The sequence below is a fragment of the Pristis pectinata genome, chromosome 10 (genome assembly GCF_009764475.1).
Source record: "Pristis pectinata isolate sPriPec2 chromosome 10, sPriPec2.1.pri, whole genome shotgun sequence".
In the NCBI taxonomy this organism is placed as follows: Eukaryota; Metazoa; Chordata; class Chondrichthyes; order Rhinopristiformes; family Pristidae; genus Pristis; species Pristis pectinata.
The window spans coordinates 75,500,830-75,516,959 of NC_067414.1; the positions used below are offsets into that span (position 1 = coordinate 75,500,830).

Below are 16,130 nucleotides of genomic sequence, written 5' to 3' on the forward strand. Positions count from 1 at the left end.
ATTACCATATCAGGCCATAAAGCAACCAGTCAGGATATTCAACAGTGCATCTGTAGAAGTTAGAGTATTTGGCGTACAACTCCACAATAGTTTATATATGGCATGGACTTTGCTGTAGTGGGACCTCAACAGAATTTGCTAACAGTTAGAGCTTGTGCATGTTTAAGTCTTAATCTATTTTGTGTGTTAGAAGTGATGCTGATGCTGTGGAATGAGGGGAAAAGGTATCCAAGGAACAGGGCAATGACTGTAAATCTCCTCGACTGATCTGAGTGAAGGTTTGAGAAATAAACAGCAGAAGGAATGAGAAGAAAAGAAAAAGAAAGATTGGATTAAGAGAAAGGGCAGAAAAAATTGAAAATGTGATGGAAAGGAAAAATAGAGAAAAATGTTAATTTCACATTTTAAAATCTCCAGTAACAATATCTTTAAGAATAAGTTTCCTCACCTCCATTGGTTGATTTTCAATAACAGAGAGGTTGATTAACAGTTGCAATTGTCACATTTTTAAAAGGATGTTAATACTTGTAATGACAAGACGTAACTCCCTGAGACATGACCAATTCATTAAAATTTGCAAATACCAGACATTCAATACAATTATGGGAGTGCCATTACAAACAGGAGTGCTATTGTTCTAAGGTTAATATTGCAGCAGTTCAAACTGGACAGAAATTTTTGATATATGAGTTTATTTGCGCAACTTCCCTCACACAAAGTGGCTGTGCCATTTACAACTAAATGACCGTGAACACTATTAACCTCACAGTCATTTCAACAGCAAATCCAGCCCATTGATTTTATGCTAATGCATCACTGAATTTGTAAATTATGCTCCTTTAAGCAAATGAAATTGCTAATGCACCAATTATAGCTTATTCAATGTAATTCATAAAAGTGAAATGTTGAGTACATTTTACGAGTTGGACTTCTTAGTGCAAAGCTTCATGTCACACATCAGGAGTTTGGAAACGATTTTCTCTCTTCCAGGCTTGAGTTTCCAGAGGGTGTCCTCTCCCTCAAATTCTACACTGGGAGCATTGGAAAATCTATAGCATTATCTTTTAGTGCTTTAATTTAGTTAAAAAAAGTATATCTTGGTGTAACAGAACACATTTTCTGAGTTTTCACAGTGATAATATACTTGACTCACTGTTCGTGCAGGATGAATATTCACAGACCATGTACCTATCATTGACCGACCTACACTCACAGCAAGCCAAGCACTTTAATACAACAGTCTTCACAACTAAGGTTGTCAAAAAGAGGCCAAAGTTATCTGTGATAACGAAATTGCAAATCATCTTTGACAAACCTTTCCAATAGCTTCATGTTCCTCCTCTGAAGCAGCAGTTCCTATTTTCTCTCCTCTTGTTGGTAGGTCTGGAACTGCATCTAGTAAGTGAGATAAGTGAAAGATGTGTCATTTCAGCATTTGCTCTTGGATGTGCTATCAGATTGCAGATCATGTGCAAGGAGCATGTGATGGATTAGTATAAGGTAAGGGAGATTGCAGACCATAGCTATTGATGGAAAATAGTAGTTCTGGGCTATCTTGTCCTTCAGATTGACCTTTGAGACAGGTCATGCAAAGCTGAATGCAATAAAGCTTTTTTTTCCCTAACTGATCAATAGTATCATCCATCATGCACATACAAATCAACACCACATATTTGAGGACTTAAGGTTAGACATTACACCAGTGGGGGTATGAGAAGTTGAGGAATCTGGTGTGGAAGAGAACAATTGATAATAAGTCTGGTTCAAGGGAGCAGAGTCAGAAAGTTGCATGTCCAAACCGCACTTCTCAAGTTAGGTTGAGTGATACTGAGAATATGGTCCTTCTTTTGAATGAGACATTGACATTAAACCTGGTCCAACTTATTCTCTCAAACAGATAGAAATTTACATTTCTCTGTAACTGTAACACCTTATTCTGCATTCGTTATTGTTTTCCCTTGTACTACCTCCATACACTGATTTGACGAAATGATCCATATGGATGACATGCAAAACAAAGTTTTCACTGTACCTCAGTACATGTGACAATAATAAACCAATTTACCAAAGATCTCACGGCGCAATTCAGAAAAGAGCAGGAGTTTCTCACAGTGCCCAAGCTAACCAAAAGAAACAGATTAACTAATTACTCATGTCCTTGTTTACAGGTCGTGGCAGTTTGCAAGTTGTTAGATTTTGCCAAGTAAACATTGTCTGTGAAGGCAATTCTAGTTCTGCACGAAACATTGACTGTTTATTTCCCTCCATGGATGCTGTTTGACCTGCTGAGTTCCTCCAGCACTTTTTGGGTATCGCTCCAGATACCACATCCAGCATCTGCAGAATTTCTTGTGTCATTGTCTGTGAAGGGCTTTGGACTCTCCTGCCAATGTGAGAGCACTCTTCAGAAAGCAGTTCCTGCTTTTTTTGAAGTACAAATTTAACCATAGCAATTAAGAAATCAGAAAAGTAAACTACTATTGTGCATACTAAATACACAAGGTAAGAATGTGTGCCTGTTTTACCCTCTTTCTGAAATTCAGTTCCTTTCACACTTGTGGAAGCAAATTGCTGAAGCAGGGTTCAAAGACCAGATGTTACAACATCACATTACACCTGCAGGGGTACTTAGCACATACAATGAGGGACAAATCTCTACCACGAGTTCCCTGTGCTATGTGTCTGCAATTGTGGAACAGAAATAAACTGGGAAAAATGACAATGTTTGTAAAATCAGAAATAACCAGGGCAAAAGTGTAGAACTGCTGCCTCACGGCCCATACAAACCTGGTTCGATCCTGACCTCAGCTGCTATCTGTGTGGAGTTTGTACTTTCTCTCTGTAACTGCATGGGTTTCCCCCCAGTGCTTCCAGTTTCCTCCCACATCCCAAAAACTCACTGGTCGGTAGGTTAATTGGCCACTCTAAATTGATTCAAGGCTGTGTGCTTAGTCCCTTACTCTACACCCTATACACACATGACTGCGTGGCTAAGCACAACTCAAATGCCTTGTACAAATTTGCCAATGACACCACTGCTGCTGGATGAATCACAGGTGGTGACAAATCAGCGTGCAGGAGTGAGATAGGACACCTGGATGAGTGGTGCCATAACAACAACCTCTTGCTCAACATCAGTAAAACTAAAGAGCTGATTGTTGACTTCAGGAAGGGGAAGGAGGGTGAACATCCACCAGTCTACATTGGGGGATCAGCAGTGGAGAGGGTTAGCAGCTTTAAATTCCTGGGTGTTAACACATCAAGTGATCTATCCTGGGTGCAGCACATAGATGCAACGACAAGGAAGGGGTGCCAGCGTCTGTACTTTCTTAGGAGGTTAAGGAGGTTCGGCTTGTCACCAAACACTTTAACAAACTTCTACAGATGTACTGTTGAAAGTATCCTGACTGGTTGCATCATGATCTGGTACAGCAATTTGAATGCCCAGGAATGTATGAAGCTGCAGAAAGTAATGAACTCAGCCCAACCATCACAGGGACATACCTCCCCGCCATTGGTAGTATCTACATGAGGCGCTGCCTCAAGAAGGCAACATCTATCATCAAAGATCCCCAGCATCTGGGCCGTGCCATCTTCTCGCATCTACCATCAGGCAGGAGGTACAGAAGCCTGAAGTTCCACACCACCAGGTTCAGGAACAGCTACTTCCCTTCAACCATTCGGTTCTTGAACCAACTGGCACAACCTTAATCACTACCTCAGTTTAGCAACACTATGACCACTTTGATCACCTTGCACTACAATGGACTTGGTGTTTTTTTGCTCTAATTGTGTTCTTTCTTGTAAAAATAGTGTGTAATTTATATATAGTTTCTGTTTTTCTTGTGAATGCTGCTTATATGTGCCTGTGATGCTGCAGCATGTAAGTTTATCATTGCACCTGTGTATGCATGTGACTATAAACTCGACTTTGAGTTTTTTTTTGTGTAAGTGATCAGTAGCTGAATTAGGGGGAGTTGATGGGCATGTGAGAGAGAATAGGGTTATAGGGAGATAAGTGGGAGAATAGGACTGTTGATAGTGCCCTGGGCCAGCACGGGCTCATTGGGCTGAATGACCTCATTCTATGTATAAGCAGGAGGTCCTCTTCGCTGCACAGGTTCACCATGGGTGCTCCAGTTTCCTCCCATACCCCAATGACAAGCTGGCAAGTTAAATTGTCCCCTATGTGGTGGGCAGCGAGCGAATCAAGGGTTTGATGGATATGTGAGGGAGTTTTGACTGGGGGAAATAAGTTGGGCAATTGGGCAATTAGACTGGCAGGATTGCTCTGAGAGTTGGCATAGCTGGCATAGCCCTCCTTCTATGTCATGAAGTCATGAAGTCATACAGTTGTATGGGACCTTGGTGAGACGTTAGTGAGACCACACCAGAGTATTGTGTGCAGTTCTGGTTGCCACGCTATAGGTAGGAATGTGATAAAGCTATAGAAGGTGCTGAAAAGATTCACAAGGATGGTGTCAGGACTGGGGGGCTTGAGTTATGAGGAAAGACTGGATAGGCTGGGACTGTTTTCCCTGGAGTGAGGGAGGCCGACAGATGAACTTATAGAGGATTATAAAATCATGAGGGGTGTAGATAAGGTGGATGGTCACAGTCTTTTTCCCAGGGTAGGGGAGTCCAAAACTAGAGGGCAGAGGTTTAAAGGGGACCTGAGGGGGGAAAGATTCGAAGGGGACCTGAGGGGCAAGTTTTTCACACCAAGGGTGGTGGGTATATGGAACGAGCTGCTGGAGAAAGTGGTAGGGGCGGGTACAATTACAGTATTTAAAAGACATTTAGATAGGTATCTGGATAGGAAAGGTTTAGAGGGACCAAATGTAGGCATACGGTACTACTCGGGTAGGTACCGATTTTGGCACGGGACAAGTTGGGCCAAAGGGCCTGTTTCTGTTCTTTATAACTCTATGACTTTTGGATCATACAGCGCGGAAACAGGCCCTTCATCTCCCTAAGCCTGCAACAAGCATTAAACACCCATTTACACTGTTCGTTGTTCTCACATTCCCACCAAGATCACCCCGGGATTCTTCCACTCACCGACACCCTAGGGGCAATTTACAGTGGCCATTTAAACTGCCAATTTGCATATCCTTGGGATGTTGGAGGAGACCCATGCAGTCATATGGAGAACATGCAAACACCCCCACAGATAGTATCAGAGGTCAGGATTGAACTCACGTCGCTGGAGGTGTGAATCCGCAGCACTACTAGCTGCGCCATTGTGCTGCCGCTCACTGTCATAAAGAAACATAACAAAAGACTCAGATGAACATTGCATACAGTTCATTTTATATTGCAAGTAATCTGTTAGTTGTTGCAGTCAGAATCTTTATTTGTGTCTCAGAATATTCTTTTATGGTTTTGCATAATTGCTTTCTGGTATGTGTGGTCATATTCTAAAATTATTAAAATATCCACAAATGGTATCATTGATTAGTTATTTGGTGCTTTAAACTGAATATTAAAAGGTTAAATAGATTCTTCACAATGTTATACCATCCATTGTTGAAAATAGAAAGTAATTTTAAATATGTGTGAACCACAAAATTTAGTGACAGACTTAAAATGTGTAACAGATATTGTAAACTCTGAATTTTAACCAGAAGGGATTTAAACTAGTTCACTTGATGGTACAATAAAACATCAATGAATTAGGCAAATGCATTGACACAGCACATCGCTACAATGATTGTCACAGTAGGAGTTCTGGATTTCAAGTGGTGAAGATCTAAGAGAGGCAAAGAGGTACCTCAGAGATACCTTGGGAAATCAGGCTGACCCATGGTCACCAGTGTCATATGCAGTGCCATATGTGTGAAATACCATCTTCCCACCCGTCTGCATAAGAAATGTCACGTGGCATGAGAGAGCACTTCAAGAGGATCAAAACATAGTGAGGAATAAATGGAGACTATAATTATTGTGCCTTTGCAGAACTTTTATTGCATTTCACAAAAAGTTCTGAAGGAACTCAGCAGGTCAGGCAGCATCCACGGAGGAAAAAAAAAGTCGACTTTTCAGACGGAGACCCTGATGAAGGATCTCAGTCCGAAACGTCGACTGGTTTTTTCCCTCCATGAATGCTGCCTGGCCTGCTGGGTTCCTTCAGTACTTTTTGTGTATTGCTCCAGATTCCAGCATCTGCAGGATTTTTTGTGTGTCTTATTGCATTTCAATGTCTTAAACTGTGGAGGAGTCTTAGTAAGTTACAGCTTACTAACCTGCATTTAGGCATGCTGCTTGAATTGACATACGAGGTGCATAATTGCCAGTAAAATAAGAAGTATCTATATCAATTCCATGTATGACTCCAGGCACGCCCAGCTGGATAACACACCAGTCATGACCTATGAAATACAAACATGTATTGATGTACAAAGGTTAGAGTTTAATACAACAAGGGAGAGAAAAGTTGGAGCATGATCATACTCAATGACAATTTGAAGAATACTAATTTTTGAGTGATGTAATCTATTGGAAAGCCAGTTTCAAGATGCACGTTATGTTCATGTATTTGCCTGGAATTAAAATAGGCCATCTGAAAGCCCAACTGTCTGAATTTGCATATTAGAGAGAAATATATATAAAATGGCCCAATTTTGATCAATTTTAATTCATAATTAAATGCTGAAGTAGAAATTTGTCTTTGAGCCCTTGTGCTGAATGGGTACCATTGTTCAACTTCACTCCGAAAACTAACCTATATTGGCTATAATGGAACTGAACACCATAAAAGAGAGTACAACAAACAGCTGCTTAGCATTTCTAACCAAATATAAATTTCCGTTAAGTTCAAGTTAAGTAGAAATACAATTCTTCAAGAAAAATGCAGTGCGGGTCATCAGCAAATAAAAACTTGGAGAGTTAATTTAACCCCCAAAAGTGGCGCACATGGGTTGGGTAAGAAGTATAAAAGTTACAGGCCTATTTCTGCTGAGCAGCACATTACCAGTCTATTTTCAAGAGGCTGGTTGTTGAGAAGCTCTGTTCCCTCAATGTAAGTGCTTCTATATTTGACATGAAAAGAACTGAAACCATCACCTCAGAGCCTTTACAGCTGTAGTTTTGAATCAGAAGCAGCAGGATGATTTTCTCCAGGTCTGATAAACAAACGAGCAAAAATTGGATCTCAAGTTGCTAAGCTTCCTCTCACCTCTCTCTGGCCCAACTTGCACTCCCTCCACAATCTTCTCATTCACCTTGCCCCACAATCAACACCGACCCTTTCAACAGTGATGTACCCACTCCACAACAATTAGAAATCTCATTGTTCCTTTCTGGAGCATTCACTACCCAACTAGGAACTAAACTTGTCAATCAGATAGACTTTCAGGCAGGGAATCGGCTTAAGAGGAAAAAGTGTACACTATGGAGATAAACCTCCCCAGTGTCAGGGACGTTCTATAGCAGTTTTACAGTTACATCAGAAGGATGCCACATTGGGGAGAGGAAGTTAGAGATCAGGGTGCTGGGGAGGCGAAAGCAGAGTGAGTGGAAGATGAGGAAAGCAAAATTGCCAGCTGATCATTTGAACCCTCATAAGTAGTGATGCACAACCTCTTACTGCTTTACTGTACTCAAGAATTCAAGGTAGGATTAGGGTCATGGAAACAGGCCTATCAGCCCACCAAGTCCATGCCTACCATCAACCATCTACTTTTGTGCTAATCCTAGACTAAACGATTCTCCCCATATTCACATCAACTTCTCCCAGTTAACCTGTCACCAACACACTAGGGATAATTTACAGTGGTCAGCTAACCTACCAACCCACACGTCGTTCAGATGTGGGAGGAAACTGGAACACCCAGAGAAAATCGATGCGGTCACAAGGAGAAGCTAAAGAAAGTACCCAAGGTCCGGATTGATCCTGGGTCACTGGAGTTGTAAGGCAGTAGCTCTACCAGCTGCGCCAATGTGCCATACTTAGATTTATTCAAAGGGACAACAGAAAGTCCATCCATTCAACCAGTTTCTACCCAGAATAGCCTGAACAATTAGCTTCTGCTATAATTTGAAGCATCATCTTGTTCGAAGCTTTCAAAAGCCATTACCCAAATTAAAACTTAGTGCAGATAATACCTGTTATCATGATTAAACCTTCCACTTAGAATGCAGAGACATCCTGTGTTTTGCCAGCAGCAAAGACCTCTGCTAGATTGATTGATTTTTTTTATATTCTTTTAATACTGCACAGTATTTCTTCTCCTGTCTTCAAGACACTAAATCATACAATACTCCATCATATGTTTAACAGATGGCTGGAGCATGAATCTCTAGTCCAGCTTCTGTCTGGTCTTTGTCACGATGTTCCACAATTGGTAATGCATTACCTCAATGGGCCACGAGGGGCGATCTTTTCCCTCACCTGCACTTTCTGACCAGGTATTTGCAAAGACTTAATGTGTTTGTCATGCTGCTGTCCTTGGTTTATTGGATCTAATAAGAATTCCTTTTTTCATCAGTTAAATATATGTCAGATTAATGGGTCCTGCTTTTACACAGCTGTATCTACTAAGATTGTGGTAGGAAACATAATGAAATTAGCTTTAAGTGTGTAAATTCTAGATTTTAACTTGCCTGGAATTCTTTTTCTCCTAGTTTCCCATCCGTCCATCCACTTGCCAAAATCTGTAAATTCTTGAGCCTTCCATTGTGGTGCTTCAGGCTAAAAAAAAAGTTGTTTTAAAAGTTAAGATATGAGGTCTGAGTGTATAGCGTTCAAGACATTTCCCTTGCACACAGCCCCACTCATAGCATGGAAGTTTCATCATTAAGAATTGTTTGTCCAAGGGTTTTTCTTGATTGCCTGCTCCGACTGAAATGGAACGACTTGTGGAAAGATGTCAACAGTGGACTAGGGAGAGCACCCCTCAGAAATTTTCCCCAATACTCCCTCTAATCAGAGGCACAAAGAACAACACAATCTTCATCTATATTAATTCAGAAATATTAAAGGCATAGGACATAGAGAATATCACTCAGGTGAGCTGTTCTTCCGAGGTTAATGTTCACTAGGTTCAATTTTAGCATTGTGAGCTCAGGATAGCTTCACGCAGGCACCAGACTGCATTGACACTCCAATGTGTTTTTTTCAAAGATCAGATGAATTATCCCCAGTGTCCAATACTTATCGCTCAGTCAGTATCACCAGTAAATTTATTTACTGTCATGATCTAGACTTTACTGCTGATTTGTCCCTTACAGCTCTGAACTGAGAGGGTAGTTAAGGGTAAACCACATTGGTAGGTCTGGAGTCACGTATAGACAGAGAGGGTAAGGATGGGGGGATTTCTGAAGGACATTAGTAAACCTGGCAGGTTTTTGCAATAATCCAGCAATTTCATGTTCCCATTATTGAGATTAGGTTTTTTTCAATTCCAGGTTTGTTTTATTATTTGAACTTAAATACCTGGTTCCACCTGTGAAAAAAAATTCTTTTTCCTTATCTGTTTCCATCTGTCACCTACGAGCCTGTGTCTTAACACTCCCCTCTCTCCCTCCCCTATCTGGCTCCACCTACGTATCATCCCCCTACCTCATCTGGTTCCACTTATCACCTATCAGCCTCTGTCTCACCCCTCCCTCTCATTTCTATATACCAGCTATCTTCCCTCTACACTCTCAGTCCTGATGCAGAATCTGGATAAGAAACGTTGACCATCAGATGCTGCTTCACCCACTGAGTTCCTCCAGCAATACTTTTTTTACTTCAGATTCCAGCATCTGCAGTCTCGTGTTTCTCTCAGTGGTGGGATTTGAACTCATGTTTTTGGATCAACTGTACCCAGTATTATGTGCTCAACATTACATTGTTGTCTGACGAATAGAAATGACAGCTATGTTTTCTACACTTCTCAAAATATTTCTTTGACAGTAGGACCAGAGGTTGTCAAAGTCATTTAGGTACATTTGAAGTTTACTTTTTTTTGTTCAGTACTGAGAAATTGCCACAATATCAGAAGTGCAGCCCTTTCGATGAAAGCCTCCCTTCTTGTTCCAGAGATTCACTAAAATGCTGAAAGTTCCAAGGCAGATTTTTCTCATTAGAACTTGGAAATAATCCATTGCACATGCAGAATACTTGTGGAAGAATTGGGAAGCCTGGATTGCAGGCCCTGAATGTAGGCCACCAAATATTTTTGGCCGTTTTGAAATTGACTGTAAATTGTACTGTTTCTGTTACCATCAGACTGTGTTCATAACACTGGCAGATGGAGTGTGATTTAAACCAACTGCTGCTTCTGGGAAAGGAACAGAGACGGAAGCAGATATGCTGAGGGAGGCACAATGGGTTAGATGCAGTTTAGTGTACAAATTACGTGAATATTTTGCATCAACATATGCCAAAAAAAGAATATTTGATTTAAAAAATATTTCTATATTTTATTTCTAATGAGGTGCAAGTTGGTATACATTACAGTGAATAATATTTGTATTTAAGTTATTGATCTGAAATCCTTTTCATTATTCTGTGTTTACGGAGTTAATGATGTCAGAAAAGAAACATTCATTCGTGGGTGATATTGTATTAAACACCCAGAGTTCTGTGACTAGTTTTCAACAACGTGCATTTCTAAATGTTAATTTAAATTGAATACATGGAGTCTGGGCTGACCTTCATCCTCCTAGCATCATAGTCATGCTTAAAATCACATTGATACATGTGACGATAATAAACTAATTTACCAAATTTTTTTCACTAGGCTCAAGGAGAGCTTCTATCTTGTTATTATAAGACCCTTGAATGGACCTCTTGTATGATGAAGATGAACTCTTGATCTCACAATCTACCTTGTTGTGGCCCTTGCACCTTATTGTCTCCCTGGACTGCACTTGCTTTGTAATTGTAACACTATATTCTGCATTCTGTTATTGCTTTTCCCTTTGTACTACCTCAATGTACTTCTGCTTGAAATGATCTGCGTGGACGGCATGCAAAATAAAGTTTTTCACTGTATCTCATTACGTGTGAATAATAAACCGATTACTAAGTTATGAAAACAAGGAGGATCACAGAAAAACCTCTGAACGAAAGCCTCCTGGCCACTTGCTGTCCACCTGGTTTGATTTTTGAACTCATCTGGCAAAAGCCTGTTATCATTATTTAATATGAGTTCCTAACAAAACTTCCATTCACTAAGGGAAGGAGACACTCACTGCCAACACTGTCCATGCTTAATGGGATGACTAGGAATCCTCCCAAGCACCCAATAACCTGCGACTTACGATTACTGTTTGTCAAGTGCAAAAACAAGAATGGAGAATGAAAACAAAAAAAGAAAATTGCAAATGCTGGAAATCTAAAATAAAAATAGAAGAGGCTGGAAGTGTGGAAACAGAACCAGAATTGGCATTTCTGGAAGAGAAGTGACAATGAATTCAATGGTGGTTTCTGATGAAGAGTCTGATCTAAAACCATTAACTCTGTTTCTCTTTCCACAGTAGATGCCTGACCTTCACCATCTCCTGTTTTTAATTTAAGGAGATTGAAGGTTTGGCTGATAAAATGGAATTAATACAAATTGGCCATAAGTTAATGGAATGGCCTGTACCTGTTCCTACCTTCATTTTTGAACTCCAACCTTTCCATATGTCACTCCTCCCACCCTCTCGAAACTGCAGCCATGCCTTCAATCACCTCAATCATATTCTCTGAAAATCTCCACCAAGGTGTCTCTCCCTTACGTTCTCCAGTTGCAAACCACTCGTTGGACCAGGCTTTCTAATTCTCTCATCATCACACAGCTTCCAGATTTTCTTTATAAAGACTCAGGAGTCATTTGCTGTATGAAAATTGATAAGTAAATGCAAGCTTACATTGAATGGCAGAAATTAGTGTTTATTAGTCTTTCTTTATGATTTTAAATAGTGGGTGAATTCTACATGATTTTTTTTAAGAAAGGAAATGTAAATTAACTGACTTTTCAGGTCTCACCTTGGTTATAAAAAATAACCATTCCAAAATTCTTTCCAGGCCTGTGACATGAGGCTCTTGCTTCATAAGATGTTAAAGGACTTAAGTCACACCTATGTCATTCATAACAATTAGCATGTGCTCACAAATCAGAGATTTTGTCACAGGTTATCTGCAGCAAAGCACATGGGGTCATACAGTCATAGGGAGATGTGGCATGGAATCAGGCTATTCAGCCCATTGAGTCTGTGCCAACCATCAACCACCTATTTTTACACTAATGCTATACTAACTCGATTTATTCTCCTCACATTCCCATCAGTTCCTCCCTGAATTATACCTTTCACCTGCACACTAGGAGAAATTTACTGTGTCCAGTTAACCTACCAACCTGTACATTTTTGGAATGTAGGAGGAAGCCCATCCAGAGGAAACGCACGCAATCACAGGGAGAATGTGCAAACTCCACACAGAACACAGAGCACAAAGAATAAAGGAATCATTTCAATGTATTGCCAATTCAGCATTTATAAAATAAACTGAAACATTTGATGCTTTTCACTCACCTTCAAAAGATTCTCTGCGGTTGCAAACCAATCATCTGTTGCAAATAGGACCTGGAAAGCAGAAAACAGCAAATTGATCCCTTCCAGTGGTTCCCCATGTATTAAGGAATGTAACAAGGGAAGGCACAAAGCATGGGAACACATTTACCTGTAGGTGGTGGGGGAGTATCTGCTAGAGTCACCCCAGACTGCAGCAAACAATCTGCTGGAGAAACTCAAAGCGTCAAGCAGCATCTTTTGGAGGAAAGGAATTGTCAACTTTTCAGGTCGAAACCCTGCATCTGAAAATTCAACAATTCCTTTTCAACCACCACAGATGCTGCTCAACCAGTTCCTCCAGCAGATTGCTTGTTGCTCCAGATTCCAGCATCTGCAGTCTCCTGTGTCTCCACTCCAGACTGCTCTCATTAGAAGCAGTAGAGCACATCAGGAGAGTTTTGGAAAGATCACATGTGACTAATGTGGCCAGAAGTTAGAGACGAGAATTAAGGGGACCTAAATGGAAAAAGGACACTGCACTAAAAATGGGAAAGAGAATTGAAGAAGTATCTAAAAGTCACCAGAATGTGTGGAGTTAACTTTCACTTTATTAGGTGCTTTCAGTGTGTCATTTGTTCCTGGTTTCACCCTTCTTCTATGCTGGAACTAATGATACAATGAAAATATCAGAATAATTCTCAATGATCTGAGGTCTCAGAACATCAGCAGACTATGTATCTCAAAAATGTCACACACAATAGTGTAATATTGTATGGACTGTGGCCAGATCAGCTCCATCTTGTCATTCAAGCAAGTCTGGGAATTTTAAAGTTCACATTTTGATTTGCTCTTTTTCAATTTTAGAGTCATTAAGTCACAGAATCAGACAACATAGGAACATGCCTCTCGGTCCGCAGAGTGCATGCCACCTATCGATTACCCATCTAACTAATCCCATTCAATCCAGCATTAACAATTTAATTCAATCATTGCCCTGAGGCTAACTCAATCGGAATGCAGAATGAAATGGCAAAGTGTAGCGGTTGCTACCACGAAATAAAACAAGACGCTAGTCGAAGGATTGTCAAACAAGAACTGGTTTATTTTCCTGCCTTGCGTGGGCCTTTTAAGGGAGACTGTTCCCACCCAATGCAACTGGCAATGACGTAAGTACTACGTCATCAAGTCTTTCCCGCGTGCGGGTTCGCCCCGTCGCTTGGGAAAGACAAGGCCCGCCGCCATCTTGGGCTTCGTCGCACCGATGCCACGCGACCCGACTGCCGAGCCGGTTCGCCTGACTGGACGGTGAGTCGCTACACAAACCCCACCCAGAACCAGCGATACAGTCCCCAAGGTCCGCGGGCTGTGCCAGCCGTCGCTTAGGGGGTCGGCCTCTGCGTCGTGGCGTTGAAACCTCGACCGGTTGTTGCAGATCTAAATGGGCTGGTTTGAGGTGGTCCATCGTGAAAACCTGTTCCCTGCCCCCAACGTCCAAAATAAAGGTGGATCCATTATTCCTTATGACTCGGAACGGTCCCTCATATGGTCGTTGCAACGGCGCCCGAGGTGTGCCCCTGCGAACGAAAACAAACTTACAGTCTCGTAGTTCTTTGGGCTGGCAGGGCTTCTCGCGCAGTCTTTGTAGGACTGCTGGGGGTTGTTCCCCTTGGTCTTGAAGGGCAGGTATGAAATCCCTTGGGACAACTAGGGGCGCCCCGTACACAAGCTCAGCTGACGAAGCGCGGAGGTCTTCTTTGGGGGCAGTGCGTATGCCGAGCAGGACCCAAGGCAGCTCGTCAACCCAGTTAGGACTCTTCAGGCGGGCCATCAAGGCTGATTTCAGATGGCGGTGAAAACGTTCCACCAACCCATTTGATTGAGGATGGTAGGCCATGGTGGTGTGCAGCTGCATCCCTAGCAGGTTCGCTAATGCAGCCCAGAGACTGGAAGTGAATTGGGTGCCTCTGTCTGAAGTGATGTGGGCCGGAACACCAAAACGTGAGACTCAAGTTGTGAGCAGCGCCTGGGCGCAGGAATCAGTCGTGATGTCAGTCAGGGGGGTTGCCTCTGGCCACCTCGTGAACCGGTCCACGATGGTAAGGAGGTACCAGGCTCCTCTTGAAACTGGCAGAGGGCCCATGAGGTCGACGTGTATGTGGTCGAACCTCCTATGGGTAGGCTCGAACTGCTGTGGCGGGACTTTGGTGTGTCGTTGGATTTTCGATGTCTGGCAGTGCGGACAAGTCCTGGCCCACTCACTGACCTGTTTGCGCAGGCCATGCCAGACAAACTTGCTGGTGACCAGTCGGACAGTTGATCTGATGGATGGGTGCGCATGTACCGAGTCGAAAACGCGTCTCCGCCAGGCTGCAGGGACTATAGGGCGGGGCTGACCTGTTGCGATGTCGCAAAGTAGGGTCTGCTGACCTGGACCAACCAAGAAAACTCAGAGCTGCAGACCCAAGACTGCTGTTCTGTAGCTGGGCAGCTTGTCGTCGGCTTGCTGTCCGTCAGCTAGGGCTGTGTGGTCGACACCCAAGGACAGGTTGTGGATGGTCGGTCTGGAAAGTGCATCAGCGACGACATTATCCTTTCCGGAGACATGTTGGATATCTGTTGTGAATTAGGAAATGTAGGATAAATGTCTCTGCTGACGAGCTGACCAGGGATCGGAAACTTTGGAGAAGGCAAAGGACAAAGGCTTATGATCGGTGAAAGCGGTGAAAGGCCTGCCTTCTAGAAAGTATCGGAAATGCTGAACCGCCAGATACAGCGCTAGAAGTTCCCGATCAAAAGCGCTGTATTTCAGTTCGGGTGGTCTAAGGTGCTTGCTGAAAAATGCCAAGGGTTGCCAACGGCCTTCGATTAGCTGTTCCAGTACCCCACCCACCGCAGTGTTGGACGCGTCCACCGTGAGGGCGGTTGGGATGTCTGTCCTAGGGTGTACAAGCATCGTGGCATCTGCCAGGACGTCTTTGGCCTTAACGAAGGCAGCTGCAGCCTCGTCATTCCAGGTGATGTCCTTGCCCTTACCAGCCATCAGCGAGAACAGAGGGCGCATGATATGGGCTGCTGCAGGGATGAACCGATGGTAAAAGTTGACCATCCCAAGGAATTCCTGTAGGCCTTTGACCGTGTCGGTGCAGGCAAAATGGCGGATAGCGTCTACCTTGGCGAGTAGGGGTGTTGCCCCGTCGCTGGTGATTTTGTGGCCGAGGAAATCGATAGAGTCAAGTCCGAATTGGCATTTGGACGGGTTGATCGTGAGGCCGAAATCGTGGAGACGGGAATACAGCTGGCGGAGGTGGGAAAGGTGTTCTTGGCGGTTACGGCTGGCCATCAGTATGTCATCTAAGTAAATGAACACGAAGTCCAGGTCTCGGCCTACCGCATCCATCAGCCACTGGAAGGTCTGCGCAGCGTTCTTAAGGCCGAACGGCATTCGAAGGAATTCGAACAGGCCGAATGGGGTGATAATCACAGTTTTGGGGACATCATCCGGATGGACCGGGATTTGGTGGTATCCCCGAATGAGGTCCACTTTGGAAAAGATGCAGGCCCCTTGTAAGTTCGCTGCGAATTCCTGGATGTGAGGGATGGGATAGCGGTCCGGGGTGGTGGCGTCATTCAGCCTGCAGTAGTCG

At 42.9% G+C, this 16,130-nt stretch overlaps 1 protein-coding gene across 1 annotated transcript in view; it reads right to left on the reverse strand.

The window, feature by feature from the left end:
* allc (allantoicase) overlaps nucleotides 1-16,130 on the reverse strand; it is a 40,996-nt gene that overhangs the window by 12,395 nt on the left and 12,471 nt on the right. Inside the window, exons 2-5 of the mRNA XM_052024900.1 lie at nucleotides 12,508-12,558; nucleotides 8,605-8,692; nucleotides 6,246-6,371; nucleotides 1,316-1,395 (exon numbers count right to left, since the gene is read on the reverse strand). Coding sequence (XP_051880860.1) covers nucleotides 1,316-1,395; nucleotides 6,246-6,371; nucleotides 8,605-8,692; nucleotides 12,508-12,558 — 345 coding nt within the window. The remainder of the gene's footprint in view (nucleotides 1-1,315; nucleotides 1,396-6,245; nucleotides 6,372-8,604; nucleotides 8,693-12,507; nucleotides 12,559-16,130) is intronic.